Source organism: Oncorhynchus tshawytscha, linkage group LG28 (genome assembly GCF_018296145.1).
Source record: "Oncorhynchus tshawytscha isolate Ot180627B linkage group LG28, Otsh_v2.0, whole genome shotgun sequence".
NCBI classification, from domain to species: domain Eukaryota; kingdom Metazoa; phylum Chordata; class Actinopteri; order Salmoniformes; family Salmonidae; genus Oncorhynchus; species Oncorhynchus tshawytscha.
Window position 1 is genome coordinate 15,197,376 of NC_056456.1, and position 22,852 is coordinate 15,220,227.

Sequence of the window (22,852 nt, forward strand, 5' to 3'; positions counted from 1 at the left end):
AGTTCAAGGGGGCCGAATACTTTCGCAAGGCACTGTATACCCTGAATATGTTTGATGTACAGTTACAAGATGACATGCCGTCACACCCTGGGTTGTTCTGAACAGAATGAGCCTGTTTGTCTGGTTCTGCACTTCCTAGCTCTGTATGGACATTGACTGACAGCCGTTCTGAACTTGAGCACCTCGCGAGACAAGAAGTTGCCTCCATCCCTCCCGCTAATTGGGCAACTTTAGCAAATGTTTTGTTGTCTTTTTTATTTATTTATTTTTTATTTCACCTTTATTTAACCAGGTAGGCCAGTTGAGAACAAGTTCTCATTTGCAACTGCGACCTGGCCAAGATAAAGCATAGCAGTGTGAGCAGACAACACAGAGTTACACATGGAATAAACAATTAACAAGTCAATAACACAGTAGAAAACAAAGGGGGGAGTCTATATACAATGTGTGCAAAAGGCATGAGGAGGTAGGCGAATAATTACAATTTTGCAGATTAACACTGGAGTGATAAATGATCAGATGGTCATGTACAGGTAGAGATATTGGTGTGCAAAAGAGCAAGTAAATAAATAAAAACAGTATGGGGATGAGGTAGGTGAAAATGGGTGGGCTATTTACCAATAGACTATGTACAGCAGCAGCGATCGGTTAGCTGCTCAGATAGCTGATGTTTGAAGTTGGTGAGGGAGATAAAAGTCTCCAACTTCAGCGATTTTTGCAATTCGTTCCAGTCACAGGCAGCAGAGTACTGGAACGAAAGGCGGCCAAATGAGGTGTTGGCTTTAGGGATGATCAGTGAGATACACCTGCTGGAGCGCGTGCTACGGATGGGTGTTGCCATCGTGACCAGTGAACTGAGATAAGGCGGAGCTTTACCTAGCATGGACTTGTAGATGACCTGGAGCCAGTGGGTCTGGCGACGAATATGTAATGAGGGCCAGCCGACTAGAGCATACAGGTCGCAGTGGTGGGTGGTATAAGGTGCTTTAGTGACAAAACGGATGGCACTGTGATAGACTGCATCCAGTTTGCTGAGTAGAGTGTTGGAAGCCATTTTGTAGATGACATCGCCGAAGTCGAGGATCGGAAGGATAGTCAGTTTTACTAGGGTAAGCTTGGCGGCGTGAGTGAAGGAGGCTTTGTTGCGGAATAGAAAGCCGACTCTTGATTTGATTTTCGATTGGAGATGTTTGATATGAGTCTGGAAGGAGAGTTTGCAGTCTAGCCAGACACCTAGGTACTTATAGATGTCCACATATTCAAGGTCGGAACCATCCAGGGTGGTGATGCTAGTCGGGCATGCGGGTGCAGGCAGCGATCGGTTGAAAAGCATGCATTTGGTTTTACTAGCGTTTAAGAGCAGTTGGAGGCCACGGAAGGAGTGTTGTATGGCATTGAAGCTTGTTTGGAGGTTAGATAGCACAGTGTCCAATGACGGGCCGAAAGTATATAGAATGGTGTCGTCTGCGTAGAGGTGGATCAGGGAATCGCCCGCAGCAAGAGCAACGTCATTGATATATACAGAGAAAAGAGTCGGCCCGAGAATTGAACCCTGTGGCACCCCCATAGAGACTGCCAGAGGACCGGACAGCATGCCCTCCGATTTGACACACTGAACTCTGTCTGCAAAGTAATTGGTGAACCAGGCAAGGCAGTCATCCGAAAAACCGAGGCTACTGAGTCTGCCGATAAGAATATGGTGATTGACAGAGTCGAAAGCCTTGGCAAGGTCAATGAAGACGGCTGCACAGTACTGTCTTTTATCGATGGCGGTTATGATATCGTTTAGTACCTTGAGTGTTGCTGAGGTGCACCCGTGACCGGCTCGGAAACCAGATTGCACAGCGGAGAAGGTACGGTGGGATTTGAGATGGTCAGTGACCTGTTTGTTGACTTGGCTTTCGAAGACCTTAGATAGGCAGGGCAGGATGGATATAGGTCTGTAACAGTTTGGGTCCAGGGTGTCTCCCCCTTTGAAGAGGGGGATGACTGCGGCAGCTTTCAATCCTTGGGGATCTCAGACAATATGAAAGAGAGGTTGAACAGGCTGGTAATAGGGGTTGCGACAATGGCGGCGGAAAGTTTCAGAAATAGGGGTCCAGATTGTCAAGCCCAGCTGATTTGTACGGGTCCAGGTTTTGCAGCTCTTTCAGAACATCTGCTATCTGGATTTGGGTAAAGGAGAACCTGGAGAGGCTTGGGCGAGGAGCTGCCGGGGGGGGCAGAGCTGTTGGCCGAGGTTGGAGTAGCCAGGCGGAAGGCATGGCCAGCCGTTGAGAAATGCTTATTGAAGTTTTCGATAATCATGGATTTATCGGTGGTGACCGTGTTACCTAGCCTCAGTGCAGTGGGCAGCTGGGAGGAGGTGCTCTTGTTCTCCATGGACTTCACAGTGTCCCAGAACTTTTTGGAGTTGGAGCTACATGATGCAAACTTCTGCCTGAAGAAGCTGGCCTTAGCTTTCCTGACTGACTGCGTGTATTGGTTCCGGACTTCCCTGAACAGTTGCATATCCCGGGGACTATTCGATGCTATTGCAGTCCGCCACAGGATGTTTTTGTGCTGGTCGAGGGCAGTCAGGTCTGGGGTGAACCAAGGACTGTATCTGTTCTTAGTTCTGCATTTTTGAACGGAGCATGCTTATCTAAAATGGTGAGGAAGTTACTTTTAAAGAATGACCAGGCATCCTCAACTGACGGGATGAGGTCAATGTCCTTCCAGGATACCCGGGCCAGGTCGATTAGAAAGGCCTGCTCACAGAAGTGTTTTAGGGAGCGTTTGACAGTGATGAGGGGTGGTCGTTTGACTGCGGCTCCGTAGCGGATACAGGCAATGAGGCAGTGATCGCTGAGATCCTGGTTGAAGACAGCGGAGGTGTATTTGGAGGGCCAGTTGGTCAGGATGACGTCTATGAGGGTGCCCTTGTTTACAGAGTTAGGGTTGTACCTGGTGGGTTCCTTGATGATTTGTGTGAGATTGAGGGCATCTAGCTTAGATTGTAGGACTGGCGGGGTGTTGAGCATATCCCAGTTTAGGTCACCTAACAGAACAAACTCTGAGGCTAGATGGGGGGCGATCAATTCACAAATGGTGTCCAGGGCACAGCTGGGGGCTGAGGGGGGTCGGTAGCAGGCGGCAACAGTGAGAGACTTATTTCTGGAGAGAGTAATTTTCAAAATTAGTAGTTCGAACTGTTTGGGTATGGACCTGGAAAGTATGACATTACTTTGCAGGCTATCTCTGCAGTAGACTGCAACTCCTCCCCCTTTAGCAGTTCTATCTTGACGGAAGATGTTATAGTTGGGTATGGAAATCTCTGAATTTTGGTGGCCTTCCTGAGCCAGGATTCAGACACAGCAAGGACATCAGGGTTAGCAGAGTGTGCTAGAGCAGTGAGTAAAACAAACTTAGGGAGGAGGCTTCTGATGTTGACATGCATGAAACCAAGGCTTTTACGATCACAGAAGTCAACAAATGAGGGAGCCTGGGGACATGCAGGGCCTGGGTTTACCTCCACATCACCCGCGGAACAGAGAAGGAGTAGTATGAGGGTGCGGCTAAAGGCTATCAAAACTGGTCGCCTAGAGCGTTGGGGACAGAGAATAAGAGGAGCAGGTTTCTGGGCATGGTAGAATATATTCAGGGCATAATGCGCAGACAGGGGTATGGTGGGGTGCGGGTACAGCGGAGGTAAGCCCAGGCACTGGGTGATGATGAGAGAGGTTGTATCTCTGGACATGCTGGTTGTAATGGGTGAGGTCACCGCATGTGTGGGAGGTGGGACAAAGGAGGTATCAGGGGTATGAAGAGTAGAACTAGGGGCTCCATTGTGAACTAAAACAATGATAACTAACCTGAGCAACAGTATACAAGGCATATTGACATTTGAGAGAGACATACAGCGAGGCATACAGTAATCACAGGTGTTGAATTGGGAAAGCTAGCTAAAACAGTAGGTGAGACAACAGCTAATCAGCTAGCATAACAACAGCAGGTAAAATGGCGTTGACTAGGCAACGGGGACGACAGATAAAACATAAACAAGCAGAATGGAGTACCGTGATTAATGGACAGTCCAAAGTGCATCAGCTATGTAGCCAAGAGATCAGTGTCCAGGGGGCAGCGGTGGATGGGGCAGGGAAGCTGGACTGGCGAGTGTTATCCAGGTTGAAAAAAAGTTAACAATGACTAAATAGCTTGTAGCTAGTTAGCTGGTTAGCTTCTGGAGGTTCTTGAGTGTGTTCTAAAAATAAAAATAAATAAAAAATATAAAAAATAATAGCGATTCCGTGTCACATTGGGTGAGGCAGGTTTCCGGAAAGGTATAAACAGATTAAAAATCAAAAAGAGATAGAAAGTGAGTATGGGTCCGGTGCGTGTTTGGGACGCGGCGATTCAGACGGTTAGCAGGCCTGTGCTAACAAGCTAACAGTTCGTAGGCCCGGGCTAAACAAGGTAGCAGTTAGCGGACCGGGGCTAGACAAGCTAGCAGTTAGCAGGCCGAGTTTAGCAAGCAGGGAGATAGCGAGGGCTAGAGAGTTGGCCTTTGGGGGACGTCGCGATGGGGTGAGTCTGTTTATTCCTCTTCATGCGGTGACATCGATAGACCGGTCGTGGGCCCGGGTATTGTAGCCCAGGAGTATGCTACGGTGGTAGTACAGGTGCGCTGGCCGGGCTAGCTTCACGCTAAGTGGGTGGAAGCGCTAGCCAGGAGTAATCATCTGGGGTTGCGGTTTAGCTAGATAGCTAGTTGTGAAGATCCAGCTGAAAAATGTTCCGGTTGCGGTGGGAATCCGGGGATGAATCCGGGGATGAAAAATAAATAGGTCCGTTATGCTCTGGTTAGAGTCGCGTTGTTCGAGCTGGCGAGAGCTTTCCGAGCTAAAGGTTAGCTTAGCTGATGACCGGTTAGCTGAAGACCGCTAGCATAGCTGGTGGTTAGCTGGCTAGCTTCAGTTGAGGGGTTCCGGTTCCGAAGTAAATATAAATACTTTAGGAAAAATAGCTACATTGGGTGAGGCGGGTTGCAGGAGAGTATTTGGAAGCTTAGGTTTAGCAAAATGTTTTTGAAGAGATATGCGAAGAAAAATATGTAAAAAACGAAAAATATACGGTATATACAAGGGACACGAGACAGGACAACTTACTGCTACGCCATCTTGGAGAGAAGAGTTTGGAAATGCTGTAAATGAAGAGGACTGTGTATTTTGAAAGAGGAGACATTGAGGATTATAGTAAATACTGCTTTGATGTCATACAAGCAAGCCAAACACAGAGTCCAAATGTGGACTTGGTATTTCCATATCAAAAACTCATGTTGTGGACATTGTCAACGTTTATGATCACCGTTTGATGTACAGTTACAAGATGACATGGTGCCATACCTGGGGTTGTTCTGAACAGAATGAGCCTGTTTGTCTATTGTGAAGAAAATTCTCCTGCACACACACACACACACACAACACATACACACCTCTATGCACTCATCACTCCTTTCTATACGCACCAAAATTATAAACCGTTTCCCTGAATTTCATTGTGAAAGCCAAACACTGTAATATCGTATTTTATAACTTAGCTATGTTGGCAGTAGAACAGGCTTTCAAACGATGCCCACCTGACCCAGATTGCAATTTATAAAATGGACCGTTTTTGGATTGTCTAAACAACAACAGTAATTGTGTGAAGGCGGGGATGCAGGGTCGTGTTCCAAATAAAACAACAACAAGTGTGCCTGCTCTAGTTCCCCAACAGCACAGCCGAGAGAGCTCAAAAAGAGCACCTTATATTTGAAGACTCTTTTTAGTTAGAAAAGTGATTTGAAATGACTTAGGAACTATGCATACTTTGGAGGTGTGTGGCCACTTGGAGACACCAGTTAGTCCTCTCCTCTCAAACCCATGTCATGTTTCTGTCTTATGTGCACCTACCCCACATCTTCCAGGAATATTCTTATCATGTTACTGACTGTATAAAATAGTATTTTCAGATTTCGCAATCAACAAATGCAGCGAAAAGTACAGAAAATGTAAAACATGCACATAACACCAACAATGTCATGTTGGGATTCAGTCTTGTGTCAGGTGAACTGATGTGCCCTCAACTTGTAAAAAATTGTTTCCCATAATCTCCAAACTGTTCCTTTCAATTGCTACCATGCCTTTCCTATTTTATCTGTAAGAAACATTTCAATGTATCCCTATTCATATAGGCCAACTCACACAAGTGTAAAGGGTTCATGTAAATCATTCTATGTTAATGACGCCAATAGTTCACTCAAGTGTTTTGATCTACTGTATATCGCAAGTCAAATAGTTCACTCAAGTGTTTTGATCTTTACTGTATAGTTCCACTGCACCCCCCCAGTCAAATCTCAATATTTCGTGAAGAAAAATTGCATAAACCTACCAGCAGCGTTTCCCAAACTCAGTGCCCTACAGCACATGAACGCTTTGATGATTATTTGAAAAGCTGGTAAGGGCTTTGCAGCCAGACTTTAGAGCCCTCTTAAAAAACTCAACTCTGGACCTCGAAACAAAAGTGGAGATTGCAGTCAGTTCCAAATCTAAAAAAAAAGTGACTGTTGTAAATTTGTTACAGTTTATGCTTCTCTCAGTGGTTGAATACATGAGAAATCCAACACGCTGCGGGTTCATTCCAGGGCGTCTCAGGCACATGTGTTTATACACTCGGCTTTACTTAGGTACAGATCTACAGCCAGTAAACAGTCTCCCAGCTTCCCCATAAACACAACATTCCACATTAAAACACTTCATAAGAGATGCAGGTGGTGGGGTTGACTGACTTTCACTCTGCTCTCCAGTAAATGACTGGTTCTGTGATGAAAAACGGAAATATATTGGGCTTTATAAACTATAGTAGCAGCAGTGCCTTGTCTTTGACAAGGATGCTCTATAGTGATCGATACCTGTGGATTCGATAACTGGTTATATCCCACCAGTTTCAAGGCAAACCAGTTCACTACCACCACAACTTAAACTAGCCTCCACAATAAATCGACCCACCGCCTAGCTGAGCTTCTGTGCACCAAACACTCGGTAAGTTCAATCTCCGCTCATCAGTGTGTGTGTGTGTGTGGGGGGGTGACTGAAGGTTAATTGCATGTACAAAATAAGTTAAGAAGAGAAACAGGTGCCTTGGTTGGCATACACAAACCACTTTGTCCATACTACCCCAGGAGAAAAGAAATCTAGAGGAGTAGGCCTTATAGCCTTTAATGTTCGTTTTAACTATCAGCCTGATAGGCGGTGTCAGCATCACCCTGAGAGCATTGACAATGCAAACAGTAATTGCCATAACGCCACTTAAAATGATCGACATCACTGAGCAGGACTGCAATTACAGTCATTTCAGTCTCATTTCAACATAATGGCTATGAGGAGAAATCAATGACTGTTTTTCCATTGCAAAAAGAGGGAGAGACGCAATGTTGTCACTAGGTTCTTGCGGGCCTGTAGAGGCGCTACGTTCAGTCTGGTAATTGACTTGGAGAGATGCATAGTGTATGGGCAGGCTGCTTGTGCCAGAGGACAACTTATGTCATGTGCCACACTCTGGCAGCAGGCTGGGCTCCCCTGTGTCTTCTCCCTATCGCTCCCTCTCCCGCTCTATGTGTGTCTCCTCTGCATCTCTCTGTGTCCTCTCTACTGGCATTTCTGTGCACAATGTACCATTGTGCTCGACTCAAAATTGAAGTGAGTGCAGGCTTGTTAGCCCATGCTTGAGATCCCCATTCTGCATCCCTACTTGCGCCGTTGTGGGTTCAGGAGGTAAGGCCACTTGCCCTTTCTTTAACATTGGATGCCAGGGTTAGTGTGTGGATGATTCTCTTAGAGCCAATGCCAGTTACAAACACAAATGAAGGTTCATGAATAGTAAAAGAACAATGAACATACAGTGCATTCGGAAAGTATTCAGGCCCCTTCACTTTTCCCACATTTTATTTACATTACAGCCTTATTCTAAAATGGATTGCGTAGATTGATGGATCCTCAATCTACACACAATACCACATAATGACTTGTATTTGGGGGGTTTCTCCCATTCTTCTCTGCAGATCCTCTCAAACTCTGTCAGGTGGGATGGGGAGCGTCGCTGCGCAGCTATTTTCAGGTCTCTCCAGAGATGTTCGATCGGGTTTGTGTCTGGGCTCTGACTGGGCAACTCAAGGACATTCAGAGACTAGTCCCGAAGCCACTCCTGTGTTGTCTTGGTTGTGTGCTTAGGGTTGTTGTCCTGTTGGAAGGTGAACCTTCGAACCAGTCGGAGGTCCTGAGCACTCTAGATAGGTTTTCATCAAGGTTCTCTCTACTTTGTTCCATTCTTCTTTCCCTCCATCCTGACTAGTCTCCCAGTCCCTGCACCTGAAAAACATCCCCACAGCATGATGTTCCCAACACCATGCTTCACTGTAGGGATGGTGCCAGGTTTCCTCCAGATGTGACGCTTGGCACTCATCAGAGCAGAGAATCTTGTTTCTCATGGTCTGGGAGTCTTTAGGTGCCTTTTGGCAAACTCCAAGTGGGCGGTCATGTGTCTTTTACTGAGGACTTTATGGCCACTCTACCATAAAGTCCTGATTGGTGAAGTGCTGCAGAGGTAATTGATCTTCTGGAAGTTTCTCCCATCTCCACAGATGAACTCTGGAGCTCTGTCAGAGTGACCATCAGGTTCTTGGTCACCTCCCTGACCAAGGCCCTTCTCCCCCGATTGCTCAGTTTGGCCAGACGGCCAGCTCTAGGAGGAGTCTTGGTGGTTCCAAACTTCTTCCATTTAAGAATGATGGAGGCTACTATGTTCTTGGGGACCTTCAATGCTACAGAAATGTTTTTGTACCCTTCCACAGATCTGTGCCTCGACACAATCCTGTCTCAAAGCTCTATGGACATTTCCTTTGACCTCATGGCTTGATTTTTTCTCTGACATGAACTGTCAACTGTGGGACCTTGTATAGAGCGGTGTGTGGCTTTCCAAATCATGTCCAATCAATTGAATTTGCCACAGGTGGACTCCAATTAAGTTGTAGAAACATCTCAAGGATGATCAATGGAAACGATGCACCTGAGCTCAACTTCGAGTCTCATATCGAAGGGTCTGAATACTGGTATAAATAAGGTATTTCTGTTTTTAATTTTTTATACATTCGCAAAAATGTCTAAACTTGTTTTCACTTTGTCATTATGGGGTATTGTATGTAGAATATTTTAGAACAACGCTGTAACCTAACAAAATGAGGAAAAAGTCAAGGGGTCTGAATACTTTCCCGAATGCACTACATGCTATTGTAAAAAACTGCTGTTTCATGGTTGTTTGGTTTTTACTCTACAACCGTCGACTACACCATCATCGTTGGACATACCTCAAATACAAGACAATTGAAAACCTGAGATTCTTTACTGTAAGAAAGCAGGGCAACCTCAAGAGAACTTTCCAGTTTAGTATGAATGTAGAAGGTAAGATGAAACACAAATGAGGGTCGCAATTAGAACAGCCGTCGCCAAATGAAACCGGGGAAACAAAAGAAACTAGCAATATTCCCAAGGCAAGCAGTCTTATTAATGGAACACTACCCCGGCCCTCGTTGGAATGACTGTCTAAAAATAAACACTGAAATCACATTAGAGATAACAATCTGTAAGGAGCTGCTTCTGTATCTCAACAATCTGGATGTTAGTTTCACACTTTTCACAGTTAACACAAAAGTGCTTTTTCCTTTCTAAAGCAAGCATACCCTGATTAGAATCCTGACTACCGGTAATTCCATTGAGGTTACGAGGTGTGAACGATACTACAGTTTCAAAAATAACAAGCCTCTCTTCCCAGCCTTTGACCTAGAAAAATCTCATTCATACCTGAGGTGAAAGTCTTAACTCCGGTCGGCGTCCCCCTCTCTTTTTAAAACAAATCAATTATACAGAGGGGATGTAATATCATCTCTTGCCTGATGATTATCAGCTGTATATTAGCATAGTACGCATAACAATCAGTTCATTAAAGATACATTAAAACAATGAATAAGTCATCTCTTCTTCTAATTGGATAAGAAACAAGGCCCAGAAGTCAAACAGAGGATATTTTAATGACCGACTGATCAGAGTCAGCTTCTTTTTAGATTTGGGTAACAGTCGACTGCACATGATTATCGCCCTGGTCCTTCTGTATTACTGCCAGGGACAATGAGCCATTGGTCGTAGCGGTCATTATGCATGACAATCACAAACTGACCCAAATTCATCTCCTGCTTTGATCCTAACCCCTCTGAAAGACAAAGACAAACACACACAGGTTGGAGGTTGGAGCAGGTTGGAGAGTGTAATGTTAAGTGTTCCACCTAAAAATCTATGTAATCTTTGACAGAGGCTTCTAGTGGAACACAGATTGTGTTCTTCCCCTTAACACGCTTCTTTCTATACATGAATTACGCGCTTCTCCAAAAAAACGCACATTCATAGCTTACCATCTTCCTCCGTAACAGAAAACGTTGCACTAATGGCTGGTCTGTTACATCGGACTGATCTGCAAACAAACCAGATTAAATGTTCATATTAGCTAAGGGTCATTTAAAACCTCGCTTTGTGCACTACATTGTTTGTATGATGGTGAAAAGCCTTGGTTGTGCTGTATTTGCTAAACCAATAAAACTTTGATCGCAAAAAAAAAGCCAACGCGATCTCCTGCTGCACCTTTGTCTCGGTTCTTGGGATTGCGGTACATTTGCTCACTGAGACCAACTAGTGCATGGAATATCAACCACTACTGCAAAGGGAGTGGTGACAGGAGAAACAATCACCTAGTACTTTTACTCCTCCGTACGATCGGTCTCCAATAATTATTTAGAAAAAGGTGTTTTCCACTAGGTGAAAACCTCAATTCACAAAGAAGATATGTTAAAAAGGAGGCTGCCTTTTTTCTGAGGTAGAATATTTATTCTCTCTAGCACTTTCAAATGAAGGCATGAGAGCCAGCGGTTTCTTAGCAACAGAGACTCAGCAATGATGCAAGATTGAAGGGGAATGTGCAGTTCTACCGTACAGGTGAATTCTGTCAACTACACTAATTTCTTCTGTTAAAGCTTTCTGCAAACGGGGACATTACAGCACTGCAGGATACATTAGAATGCTTAAACACATGGTATGTCCAAGACGAATGCATCTTAAAATGGGGAGCTTGCTGACAAAAAGTAGTCATAGACGCGCATTGTTCTTGGGGCCCTCAACGTTGTCATAAAAGGTACACAACCACACTATTAACTGGCTCTCAGCTCAAAACAAATCACTTTCTTTGTATAATTGAAGATGCTCAAAACTATCTGGTTTTAGAAGGAAAATAATAGATACTAATTCGTGTCACACACTACGCCTAGGCAGTGAACCAGAAAACGGCTCAAATCTCATTAAAGCAAATGCGCTGCATTTTTTAAGAGGGCGACATAAAAGGATCTAGTGTTACCCTATCAAGCCATTGCATAAAGCCTTGCCTTCATGGAGAAAATTATGTCACCATTTGTATCAAACCAAGTCGGTGCTATTCCTCAAAGCCTAAAAGGAGGCGCTACCCAAGCTGTGACTTCACAAGTCACAGGTTTTATCTTGCCACATCCATGACAAGTACTAGAGGACCAACCCCATTCACTGAAACAACACTGCTGTGTCAACCAAGGTGAATGTTATGATGGTACGTGGCACCGGTCGTTATATCTCATCATATACCAATGTAACAGTGTTGCGTCGGTCCCTCTCCTTGCCCCAACCTGGGCTCGAACCAGGGACCCTCTAAAAACATCAACAACTGCCTCCCACAAAGTAAGGGAAACAACTACTTCAAGGTCTAAGAGCAAGTGACATCACCGATTGAAACGCTACTAGCGCGCACCGCTAACTAGCTAGCCATTTCACATTGGTTACACTCACCCCCCTTTGACCTTCTCCACAGCAACCCCAGCAGCTGGGCAGGCAAAACTTTAGCAATCTGGGTAAACAGCATCAATGTAACAGTGTTATTTCCATCCTTCTCCTTGGCCCTCAAACTAGGGGCCTTCTGAACACGTCGATAAGTCAGTCAGTCATGAAGCATCGTTACCCATCGCTCCACAAAAGCCGCGGCCCTTGCAGAGCAAGGGAAACAACTACTTCCAGGTCTGAGCGAGTGACGTCACCGATTGAAATGCTACTAGCATCCACTGCTAACTAGCTTGCCATTTCACACCGGTTACACCCACGCCAAGGGAATACGTCTCATACACTAGTGGTTCACGCCTGAGTACAGTCGCTACTGAACCGACACTGTGAAGCAATTTCTCAGTTTCTCAAGAAAAATTAGGTAATTGACATTTAAATAGGGAATAAAGAAGTGTTTGTCCATGTAACTTGGAGGTTGAAGCCGATGGAAACAAGGTTATGGTTAGTGACAATACACAGCGTACCCAGTCTAATCCAAAGATCAAATCTAATATAACTGCAGCTCTACTCAATAGTAATCAAAACCATACAACAGTGAGTGTCACTCTAGCAAGTCTAGCATAATGGTACAGATATTGATTTCTGTCAAACAACCCAATTGATTCTACCTGTTCTCTTACTGCTGTGTTGCTATTATTCACAGGTATACAACTTAGCATTGCTCCAATGTATTGATATGCTGCACTGTCTGAGACATGGGAAAATTCTTTCTCGGTGAAATTGAACCTGTGGCTTTCTCATGGTAAGCTAAGGATCCTGGGACTAAACCCCTCCCTCTGCAACTGGACCCTGGACTTCCTGACGGGCCGCCCCCAGGTGGTGAGGGTAGGTAGCAACACATCTGCCACGGAGATCCTCAACACTGGAGCTCCACATGGGTGCGTGCTCAGTCCTCTCCTGTACTCCCTGTTCACCCACAACTGCATGGCCAGGCACGACTCCAACACCATCATGAAGTTTGCAGACGACACAACAGTGGTAGGCCTGATCTCCCTATAGGCTGTCTCGTCGTTGTCGGTGGAGGTCAAAGACCTGACCGGGTGGTGATTGTGGACTTACAGGAGATGATTGTGGACTACAGCAAAAGGAGGACCGAGCACACGCCCATTCTCATTGACGGGGCTATAGTGGAGCAGGTTGAGAGCTTCAAGTTCCTTGGTGTCCACATCAACAACAAACTAGAATGGTCCAAACACACCAAGACAGTCGTGAAGAGAGCAGAACAAAGCCTATTCCCCCTCAGAAAAACTAAAAAGATTTGGCATGGGTCCTGAGATCCTCAAAAGGTTCTACAGCTGCAACATCGAGAGCATCCTGACTAGTTGCATCACTGCCTGGTACGGCAATTGCTCGGCCTCTGACTGCAAGGCACTACAGAGAGTAGTGCATATGGCCCAGTACATCACTGGGGCTAAGCTGCCTGCCATCCAGGACCTCTACACCAGGCGGTGACAGAGGAAGGCCCTAAAAAGTGTCAAAGACCCCAGCCACCCCAGTCATAGACTGTTCTCTCTACTACAGCATGGCAAGCGGTTCCGGAGTGCCAAGTCTAGGACAAAAAGGCTTCTCAACAGTTTTTATTCCCAAGCCATAAGACTCCTGAACAGGTAATCAAATGGCTACCCGGACTATTTGCATTGTGTGCCACCCCCAACAACCCCTCTTTTTACGCTGCTGCTACTCTCTGTTCATCATATATGCAAAGTCACTTTAACCATATCTACATGTACATACTACCTCAATCAGCCTGACTAACTGGTGTCTGTATGTAGCCTCGCTACTTTTGTAGCCTCGCTACTTTTGTAGCCTCGCTACTTTTGTAGCCTCGCTACTTTTGTAGCCTCGCTACTTTTGTAGCCTCGCTACTTTTGTAGCCTCGCTACTTTTGTAGCCTCGCTACTTTTGTAGCCTCGCTACTTTTGTAGCCTCGCTACTTTTGTAGCCTCGCTACTTTTGTAGCCTGTCTTTTTACTGTTGTTTTATTTCTTTACTTACCTATTGTTCACCTAATACCTTTTTTGCACTATTGGTTAGAGCCTGTAAGTAAGCATTTCACTGTAAGGTCTACTACACCTGTTGTATTTGGCGCATGTGACTAATAAAATTGATTTGATGTAGTTAGGGGTGAAAGTGACTAGCCAATCAGGATAGATAAAAAAAATAGTAGCAGCAGCGTGTGTGAAAGTGTGTCTGTGTGTGTGTGTGGTGTCAATATGCATGTGTGAGCGTTTGTAGTGTGTGTGTGTGTGTGTGTGTGTGTGCTCCTTGAAGTGTCAGTGTAGTATGTGTCAGTAGAGACTACTGAGTGTGCATAGAGCCAGTGCAAGAGAGTCAGTGCAAAAAAAAGGAGTCAGTGCAAATAGTTTGGATAGCCATTTGATTTACTGTTCAGCAGTCTTATGGCTTGATGGTAGAAGCTGTTCAGGAGCCTTAGCGCTTGCCGTACGATAGAACAGTCTATGACTTGGGCGTGTGGAGTCTGACCATTTTTAGGGCCTTCTGACACTGCTTGGTATAGACGTCCTGGATGGCAGGGAGCTTTGCCCCAGTGATGTACACACTACTCTCTATAGCGTATTGCGGTCGGAATTCCAAGCTGTTGCCATACCAAGGGGTGATGCAGCCAGTCAAGATGCTCTCAATGGTGCAGCTGTAGAACTTGAGGATCTGAGGGCCCATGCCAAATCTTTTCAGCCTCCTGAGGGGACAGAGGGGTTGTTGTGCCCTCTTCACGACTATGTTGGGGTATTTGGACCATGAGAGGTCCTTAGCGAGGAACATGAAGCTCTCAGCCCACTCCACTACAGCCCCGTCGATGTGAATGGGGGCGTGCTTGGCAGTCAGTTTCCTGTAGTCCATGATTAGCTCCTTTGTCTTGCTGATGTTGAGGCAGAGGTTGTTGTACTGGCACCACACTGCCAGGTCTCTGACCTCCTTCCTGTAGGGCGTCTCATCGTCATCGGTGATCAGGCCTACCAACATTGTGTCGTCAGCAAACTTAAATGATGGTGTTGGAGTCGTCTGCAGTCACGAAGTCGTGATGAACAGAGAGTACAGGAGGGGACTAAGCACACACCCCTGAGGCCCTCATGTTGAAGGTCAGCATGGTGAATGTGTTGTTGCCTACCCTCACCACCTGGGGGCGGCCTGTCAGGAAGTCCAGAATCCAGTTACAGAGGTGGGTGTTTAATCCCAGGGTCGTTAATTTAGTGAATATATTGGAGGGCACTGGTGTTGAACTCTGAGCTGCAGTCAATGAACAGCATTCTCACGTAGGTGTTCATTTTATCCAGGTGGTAAAGGGCAATGTGGAGAGCAATAGAGATTGCGTCATCTGTGGATCTGTTGGTGCGGTATGTGAATTGGAGTGGGTCCAGGATGTCTGGGATGACCGTGTTGAAGTGAGCAATGACCAGTCTTTCAAAAGATTTCATGGCTACAAATGTGAGTGCTACAGGGCAATAGTCATTTAACAGGTTACCTTGGCATTCTTGGGCACAGGGACTATGGTTGTCTGCTTGAAACATGTAGGTATTTTAGGCGGTCTGGGAGAGGTTGAAAATGTCAGTGAAGACACTTGCCAGCTGTCAGCAAATGCTCAGAGTACATGTCATGGTAATCCATCTGGCCCTGCGGCCTTGTGAATGTCAACCTGTTTACAGGTCTTACTTACATAGAAAGTGTGATGACACAGTCATTCGGAACAGCTGGTGCTCTCATACATGGTTCAGTGTTGCTTGCCTTGAATTTAGCATAGAAGTAATTTAGCTCATCTGGTAGGCTCTCAGCTGGGTTTCCCTTTGTAATCTGTGATAGTTTGCAATCCCTGCAACATCCGACGAGCGTCAGAGCCAGTGCAGTAGGATTTCCTCTTGGTCCTGTATTGACGCTTTGCCTATTTGATGGTTAATCAGAGAGCTTAGCGGGATTTCTTATAAGTGTCCGGATTTAGTGTCCCACTCCTTGAAAGCGGCAGCTCGAGCCTTTAGCTCAGTGAGCATGTTGAATGTAATCCATGGCTTCTAGTTGGGATATGTACAGTACCAGTAAAAAGTTGACACAACTACTCATTCAAGGGTTTTTCTTAAATTTTTACATTGCAGAATAATAGTGAAGACATCAAAACTATGAAATAACACATATGGAATCATGTAGTAACCAAAAAGTTGTTAAACAAATCAAAATATATTTTATATTTGAGATTCATCAAAGTAGCAACCCTTTGCCTTGATGACAGCTTTGCACACTCTTGACATTCTCTCAGCCAGCTTCATGAGGCAGTCACCTGGAATGCATTTCAATTAACAGGTGTGCCTTGTTAAAAGTTAATGTGTGGAATTTCTTTCTTTCTTAATGCGTTTGAGCCAATCAGTTCTGCTGTGACATGGTAGGGGTGTCATACAGAAGATAGCTCTATTTGATAAAATACCAAGTGCCATATTATGGAAAGAACAGCTCAAATAAGAAAAGAGAAACGACAGTACATCATTACTTTAAGACATGAAGGTCAGTCAAAGATTCTTCAAGAGCAGTCGCAAAAACCATCAAGAAATATGGTGAAACTAGCTCTCATGAGGACCGCCACAGCAAAGGAAGACCCAGAGTTACCTCTGCTGCAGAGAATAAGTTCATTAGAGCTTCACAAAATTCAATGAACGGACACATCAACTGTTCAAAGGAGACTGCGTGAATCAGGCATTCATGGTCGAATTTCTGCAAAGAAACCACTACTAAAGGACACCAATAATAAGAAGAGACTTGCTTGGGCAGAGAAACATGAGCAATGGACATTAGACTGGTGGAAATCTGTCATTTGGTCTGATGTGTCCAAATGTGAGATTTTTGGTTCCAACCGCCGTGTCTCTATGAGACACAGTAGGTGAACGGATGATCGCCGCATGAGTGGTTCCCACCGTGAAGCATGGAGGAGGTGTGATGGTGTGGGGCTGATTTGCTGGTGACACTGTCAGTGATTTATTAAGAATTCAAGGCACACTTAACCAGTATGGCTACCACAGCATTCTGCAGCAATATGCCATCCCATCTGGTTTGCACTTAGAGGGACTATCATTTGTTTTTCAATAGGACAATGACCCAACACACCTCCAGGCTGTGTTAGGGCTATTTCACCAAGGAGAGTGATGGAGTGCTGCATCAGATGACCTGGCTTCCACAATCACCCAACCTCAACCCAATTGAGATGGTTTGGGATGAGTTGGACTGCAGAGTGAAGGAAAAGCAGCCAACAAGTGCTCAGCATATGTGGAAAAGCATTCTAGGTGAAGCTGGTTGAGAGAATGCCAAGAGTGTGCAAAGCTGTCATCAAGGCAAAGGGTGGCTACTTTGAAGAATTTAAAATATATTTGGATTTGTTTTAAAATTTTCTGGATACTACATGATTCCATACGTGTTATTTCATAGTTTTTTTTATTTTGTGTCTTCACTACTATTATACAATGTAGAAAATAGTACAAATAAAGAAAAACAAACCCTGGAATGAGGAGGTGTGTCCAAACTTTTGACTGATACTGTAGTCTCATCAGGTGTCCCGCATGCCAGCCTCTATAATGCCGCCTGTTCATCCTCAGAGTGTCAGGGATTTGGGCCTGGTCCGAATCATAGGTTTGTTCCGTTCCTCTTTTTTTTTTTCAATGACTTTGACCCTTGACCTATGTCATGTTACAGGTACTATTACCACACACACACACACACACAACCAGTCCCTCTGATTTGAACTCTGCGGCTACTTTCAGTCTCCTATGCAAGAAACAAAATACGTTGGTAAACACTTGTTGTTAGCATAAGCCTTTGCCGCCACTAAGACCAGCTCTTTATCTTAAATCCTTAAACACGAGTGTGCAAATTAGTTTCTAAATCCAAATGAAGATTTAAGCCAATTGAGACTAATTCAAACATTTAGAAAATGGATAGAGGTGGTCGTGGAAACATGCACTAGATCTTTGTGTACGCGAGTTGTCATAATCCCTATATCTCTTTAAGTCTCAGTTTATAGTGTTGGACTGAATCAAAACCCCTATATCACAGGGGATGTGGAGTATAATGGTTTGAGTGGCATGCTAAGAAATAGGTGCCCTTACTGTGTGTTTGAGAATTAGTGTGTGCTGCTGGCAGTGAGGACTCATTACGCAAATCTGTAGGCTATTGAACTCAGATTTCAATGTACAGCAAGTATCCACGCATATATGTTTTCTGCGGTTATTCTCATTCTGTAAGTGTTGTTTAGTGACTTGTTATTGTGTCAATTGTGACATCAATGTCTCTGTGTCGGCCTACTATATGTCACAACTAAGGCATATTCTGTGTTGTGCTGAGAAGCAATACAAAATAAATGCAAAGGAAATGGTGGTTCAACACTGTTCTGGCTCAGGAGCAACATTTTTATATTCACCACTAATGACAAGAGAAAAATCAGGCATATCAAATCCAGATATAATAATGCATCTGCCTGTATCAGAACGTGAGACTGTTGTCACCAAACAAAGAGTTGTAGGCTACCTCCATGGCGACAGTGTTGCTATTGCCCATCATGGAGATGACCGACAATGCTAGGGGTGACTGCGAATACTTGTGACAATATATGCTTCCCCTGCTGCTCACCTTCAATAGAGATCACATGTTCTCGGATCTGGTTCTGGAGGGCCAGGTCATCAATGCGTTCGATCAGGTCGTAGATTGAGTAAATGTTCGGGTGGACCGATTCGAACCGATGGATCTCAGCCCGGATGGCTGCCGAGTTGGACAAAACAAACTGCTGGTTGCCTTGTTGGCCGGCCTGGGAAGCCTGACCCGATACTGTTCCCGAACCGAACTGACCCTGCCCTGAGCCTCCGGATGATCCTGATCCGAACTGGGACGGGATGGACTGGGGTACTGGTACCGGAACGGGCGCTGGGACCGTGCCTGGGGTGGACATGGCCGGTTGGGACTGCTGCGAGATACCGGACACCGACCCCGATTGGAAATTCATCTTGGTTTGAACAAGTAACTCTTTAGAATAGGAAAATAAATGAATACACCCGACGTAACAATTTCAAAATGATGTGATCAAAAGGAGTCCGCGGGAACTAGTGGTCTGAAAACGAGACGGCACAGACGCATCAATTGGTCGCCAATTGCAACACAACGCGGTTCTTACTCATATTATTAAAACTTGACGTGGTTCATTTTCCGTTATAAGCTATGTACTAAGCGCTTTGGCCGTGTCCTGCCCTTTTCTGTAAAACACAAACCGCAATGCCTGCCTACCACTAGATACTCCTTTTCGTGGCTATCCGCTCCCTTTTAGTGATTTAATCGAACGGTTTTCCTTGGCTGCTCTGTCAAAAGCAGACAATGGGCTTTGGCTTCGGCAAGACGCCCGGGTCCACTGCCTACTGAATCCGTTGTTTCTGCGTTGAAATTAAATCACGTCGAGTCCTCTTTGGTCCAAGTGGTCCCTGCCCAGCGCCCTCCTCCGCATTTTGTAACGTCACCCATCACGTAATTGTAGTCTACTTGAGATGGGGGAGGATGTTCTTTGATTGGATGCTTATGTGGAGGAAGAATAAAGCAACGTGCTTATAATTTTTTTATAACCTAGCCTACCTGACAGTTACGCAACCAAATCATTGGGATGATAAGGGGGGGAAAAATGACTCTAATACATTTTATGTAGGATACTATATTTCTATATTCCCTTGCACCACCTCCGCAATAGGCCACACACACATTATGCACTCGGCTGCCAGTTGTTCTGGTGTCTCCTCTCTTATAGTTTACCTAAAAAAAAAAATGTTGTTGTTATCATCTTCCTGTGTCTTCCACATTTTTCATCCTTTAATTTCACACAATACCATAAGGGAAATCTTGTCAGACGTACCAAACAATCAACACTATTTTGACCTATATAACATACAACCAAATGTGACATTTAGACAATTTCTGCTTTCATATATTGAGTTCAGACTATTCTCTGAGGAGGGTCCCTTCCTCTAATGCTTATCCCTGAAAGGACAAAACTAATCATGATTCTCTAAGGAAATTATGTGAGCAGTGTTAGAGTTTTAAAAAACATACAGAACACTCTTCAGCAAATTAAGTTGAAAAGGAGCCTTCTGAAATGCAACATGGCTGATCTCCGAATATTTATAGATATGACTAGCAAAACACACTAACCAGCTTTACAGAGAGATATTCCATTACAATAAATAAAAAACATACCATTGGATACTCCCAACCGACATTGGCTAAATAAAAGTAAAATCAAATTTTTTAAAAACCACATTGGCTTCACATACTGTATAGGCTACAACAACTGGAGTAGTACATCACATGAGGAAGGATGCTTCAATCAAATGATTTCTCAAACAGTTGAAAAATGTAATCTATTTCTCATTCAAATATATTTCAGCCAGAACAATGGTATAGCCCTATGAGACGTTAGGTATCCTTAGTTAGAATTCACTCCAAGGGAAGAGAAAGAGAAATCTACTGGTCTGTCTGTAAAACACCCATTCTGCAGTGGGGTGGTGTGTTGTGGGGTGGTGTGTTGTGTTATGTTGTGTTGTGGGGTGGTGTGATGGTGTGGGGTGGTGTGAGAGTCTGGAGAAAGAATACATGACAATAAATCAAGAAACTGACTGCTATAGCGGAAAAATCCCCATGGATAGATGATGAATTGAAAAACTGTATGGCTGAGAGGGATGAGGCAAAGGGAATAGCAAATAAGTCTGACAACACAGCAGATTGGCAAACATACAGTAAACTGAGAAATCACGTCACTAAACTTAACAAAAATAAGAAGAAAGTATACCATGGAATGAAGATGCATTATATAAAGAACAATAGTAAAAAGCTCTGAAGTACTTTAAATGAAATTCTAGGCAAAAAAATATGGCTTGTTAGTAACAAAACCCTTTGATATTGCAAACCACTTTAATACTTTTTTTGTTGACAAGATTAGCAAACAACAAAAGCTGAGCCTTCATATTCATGCATAACGGACCAAATAATGAAAGATAAGCACTGTAGCTTTGAGTTCCGCAAAGTTGGTGTGGAAGCGGGGATTTTTTTCTTTCTATCTTTAAATAAGGACAAGCCACCTGGTACCAACAATGTGGATGGTAAATGTCTTGGTAGTGGAATACATTGCGACTCCTGTTTGCCACATCTTTAATTTAAGCCTAGAAGACGATGTGTGCATTCAGGCCTGGAGGGAGGCAAAGGTCATAACGCTGCCCAAGAATAGCATCCTTCAATGGTTCAAACAGCCTGACCAATCAGCCTGTTACCGGTGCTTAGCAAAAAAATATAAATAATCGTGTTTGATTTCAGTGCAGCTTTTTTGTTAGATTTCAGTGCATAGGTGTTATAGATTTACATCCTCTGCCTTATCATGGATTGAGGGTTACCTATCTAATAGAACACAATGGGTTTTCTTTAATGGAAACCTCTCTAATGCAAATTCTTTTGAGTGTGGTGTACTGCAGGGCAGCCAGCTTGGGCCATTATTGTTTTCAATTTTTATAATGACCTTCCCCTGATCCTGAATAAAGCCTGTGTGTCTATGTACGCTGACGACTCAACCTTATACATCAGCTACGATAGTAAAATAAATAACTGACACCCTTAACATAGAGCTCCAGACAGTTTTAGAATGGGTAGCTAGCAATAGGCTGGTGTTAAATATCTCAAACACTAAAATAATAATTTTTGTGGACAAATCACTCACCACTCAACCCTAAACCTCATCTAGATCTATTACTGAATAATACAATAGAGCATTTCACATTATTCTGTACGTAACTCCGAGATATCCATTTAGTATGTATGATATTTTACATTTTGTATGGTATGTATTAATTTCTGGATGTCCATCATCCATTTCATATGATATGCTACGAGTTGCAATTCGAACATTATGTTAAGAATTTGCAAAACGTAAAATATTTTACGAATTTGCTAAACGTATGATATGTTAGCTATGTGGCTAGGTGGCTAACGCTAATGTTAGCTAGCTCTGGGGGTTAGGGGTTAAGGTTAGGAGTTTGGTTAAAGGGTTAAGGTTAGGTTTAGGGGAAGGGTTTGCTAAAAGAGTTAAGGTTAGGATTAAAGTTAGGCGTTAGGTTAAAGGATTAAGGTCAGGGGAAGGTTTAGCTAACATGCTAAGTAGTTGCAAAGTAGCTAAAAAGTAGTAAGTAGTAGGAAAGTTGCTAACGTAACATACTATATCATACTAATTTGAGTGTCCCAGATTTACGCTTATTATGTTATGTCTAGTCTATGAGACCAGTCTGAAATAGTGTATGAGACCATTCTGCTTGGCGTAACCCTAGATAGCAAGCTGCCATGGTTGCTAAAATGGGAAGAGGGAAAATACATTGCTCTGCTTACTTGACATCTAAATCAACCAGGCAGGTCCTACAGGCCCGAGTTTTGTCTCACCTGGACTGCTGGTCAGTTGTGTGGTCATGTGCGGCAAAGAAGGACATAGGAAAATTGCAGTTGGTCCAGAACAGAGCGGCACGTATTGCACTTAGAAGTGCACGGAGGACGAATGTCAGGGTATGCGTGTCAATCTCTCCTGGCTCAAAGTTGAGGTATTGTTGGGTTAATGGTACCGAACTATCTGTTCAAGATGTTGGCACACAGTTTTGACACTCATCGGTACCACACAAGACATGCAGCCAGAGGTCTCTTCACAGCCCCCAGGTCCATAACAGAGGCTGGAAAACTCATAGCATTAAATAGAGCTATGACTACATGGAAGAAACAACTATTTGACCTTTTTATTTACCAGGGAATACATATTGAGACCTAAGTCTATTTTTCAAATGTGCCTTGCACCATACAACACGAGTATACACAACAACAAA

At 44.1% G+C, this 22,852-nt stretch overlaps 1 protein-coding gene across 1 annotated transcript in view; it reads right to left on the reverse strand.

Moving 5' to 3' along the window:
* The window catches only part of LOC112226803 (arf-GAP with GTPase, ANK repeat and PH domain-containing protein 3), a 236,502-nt gene extending 217,049 nt beyond the window's left edge, over positions 1 to 19,453 (reverse strand). The window contains exon 1 of the mRNA XM_024391364.2: positions 18,597 to 19,453. Within this exon, the coding sequence (XP_024247132.1) occupies positions 18,597 to 18,966 (370 nt within the window). The 5' untranslated portion in view covers positions 18,967 to 19,453. The remainder of the gene's footprint in view (positions 1 to 18,596) is intronic.
* Between the last annotated feature and the right edge of the window lie 3,399 nt (positions 19,454 to 22,852).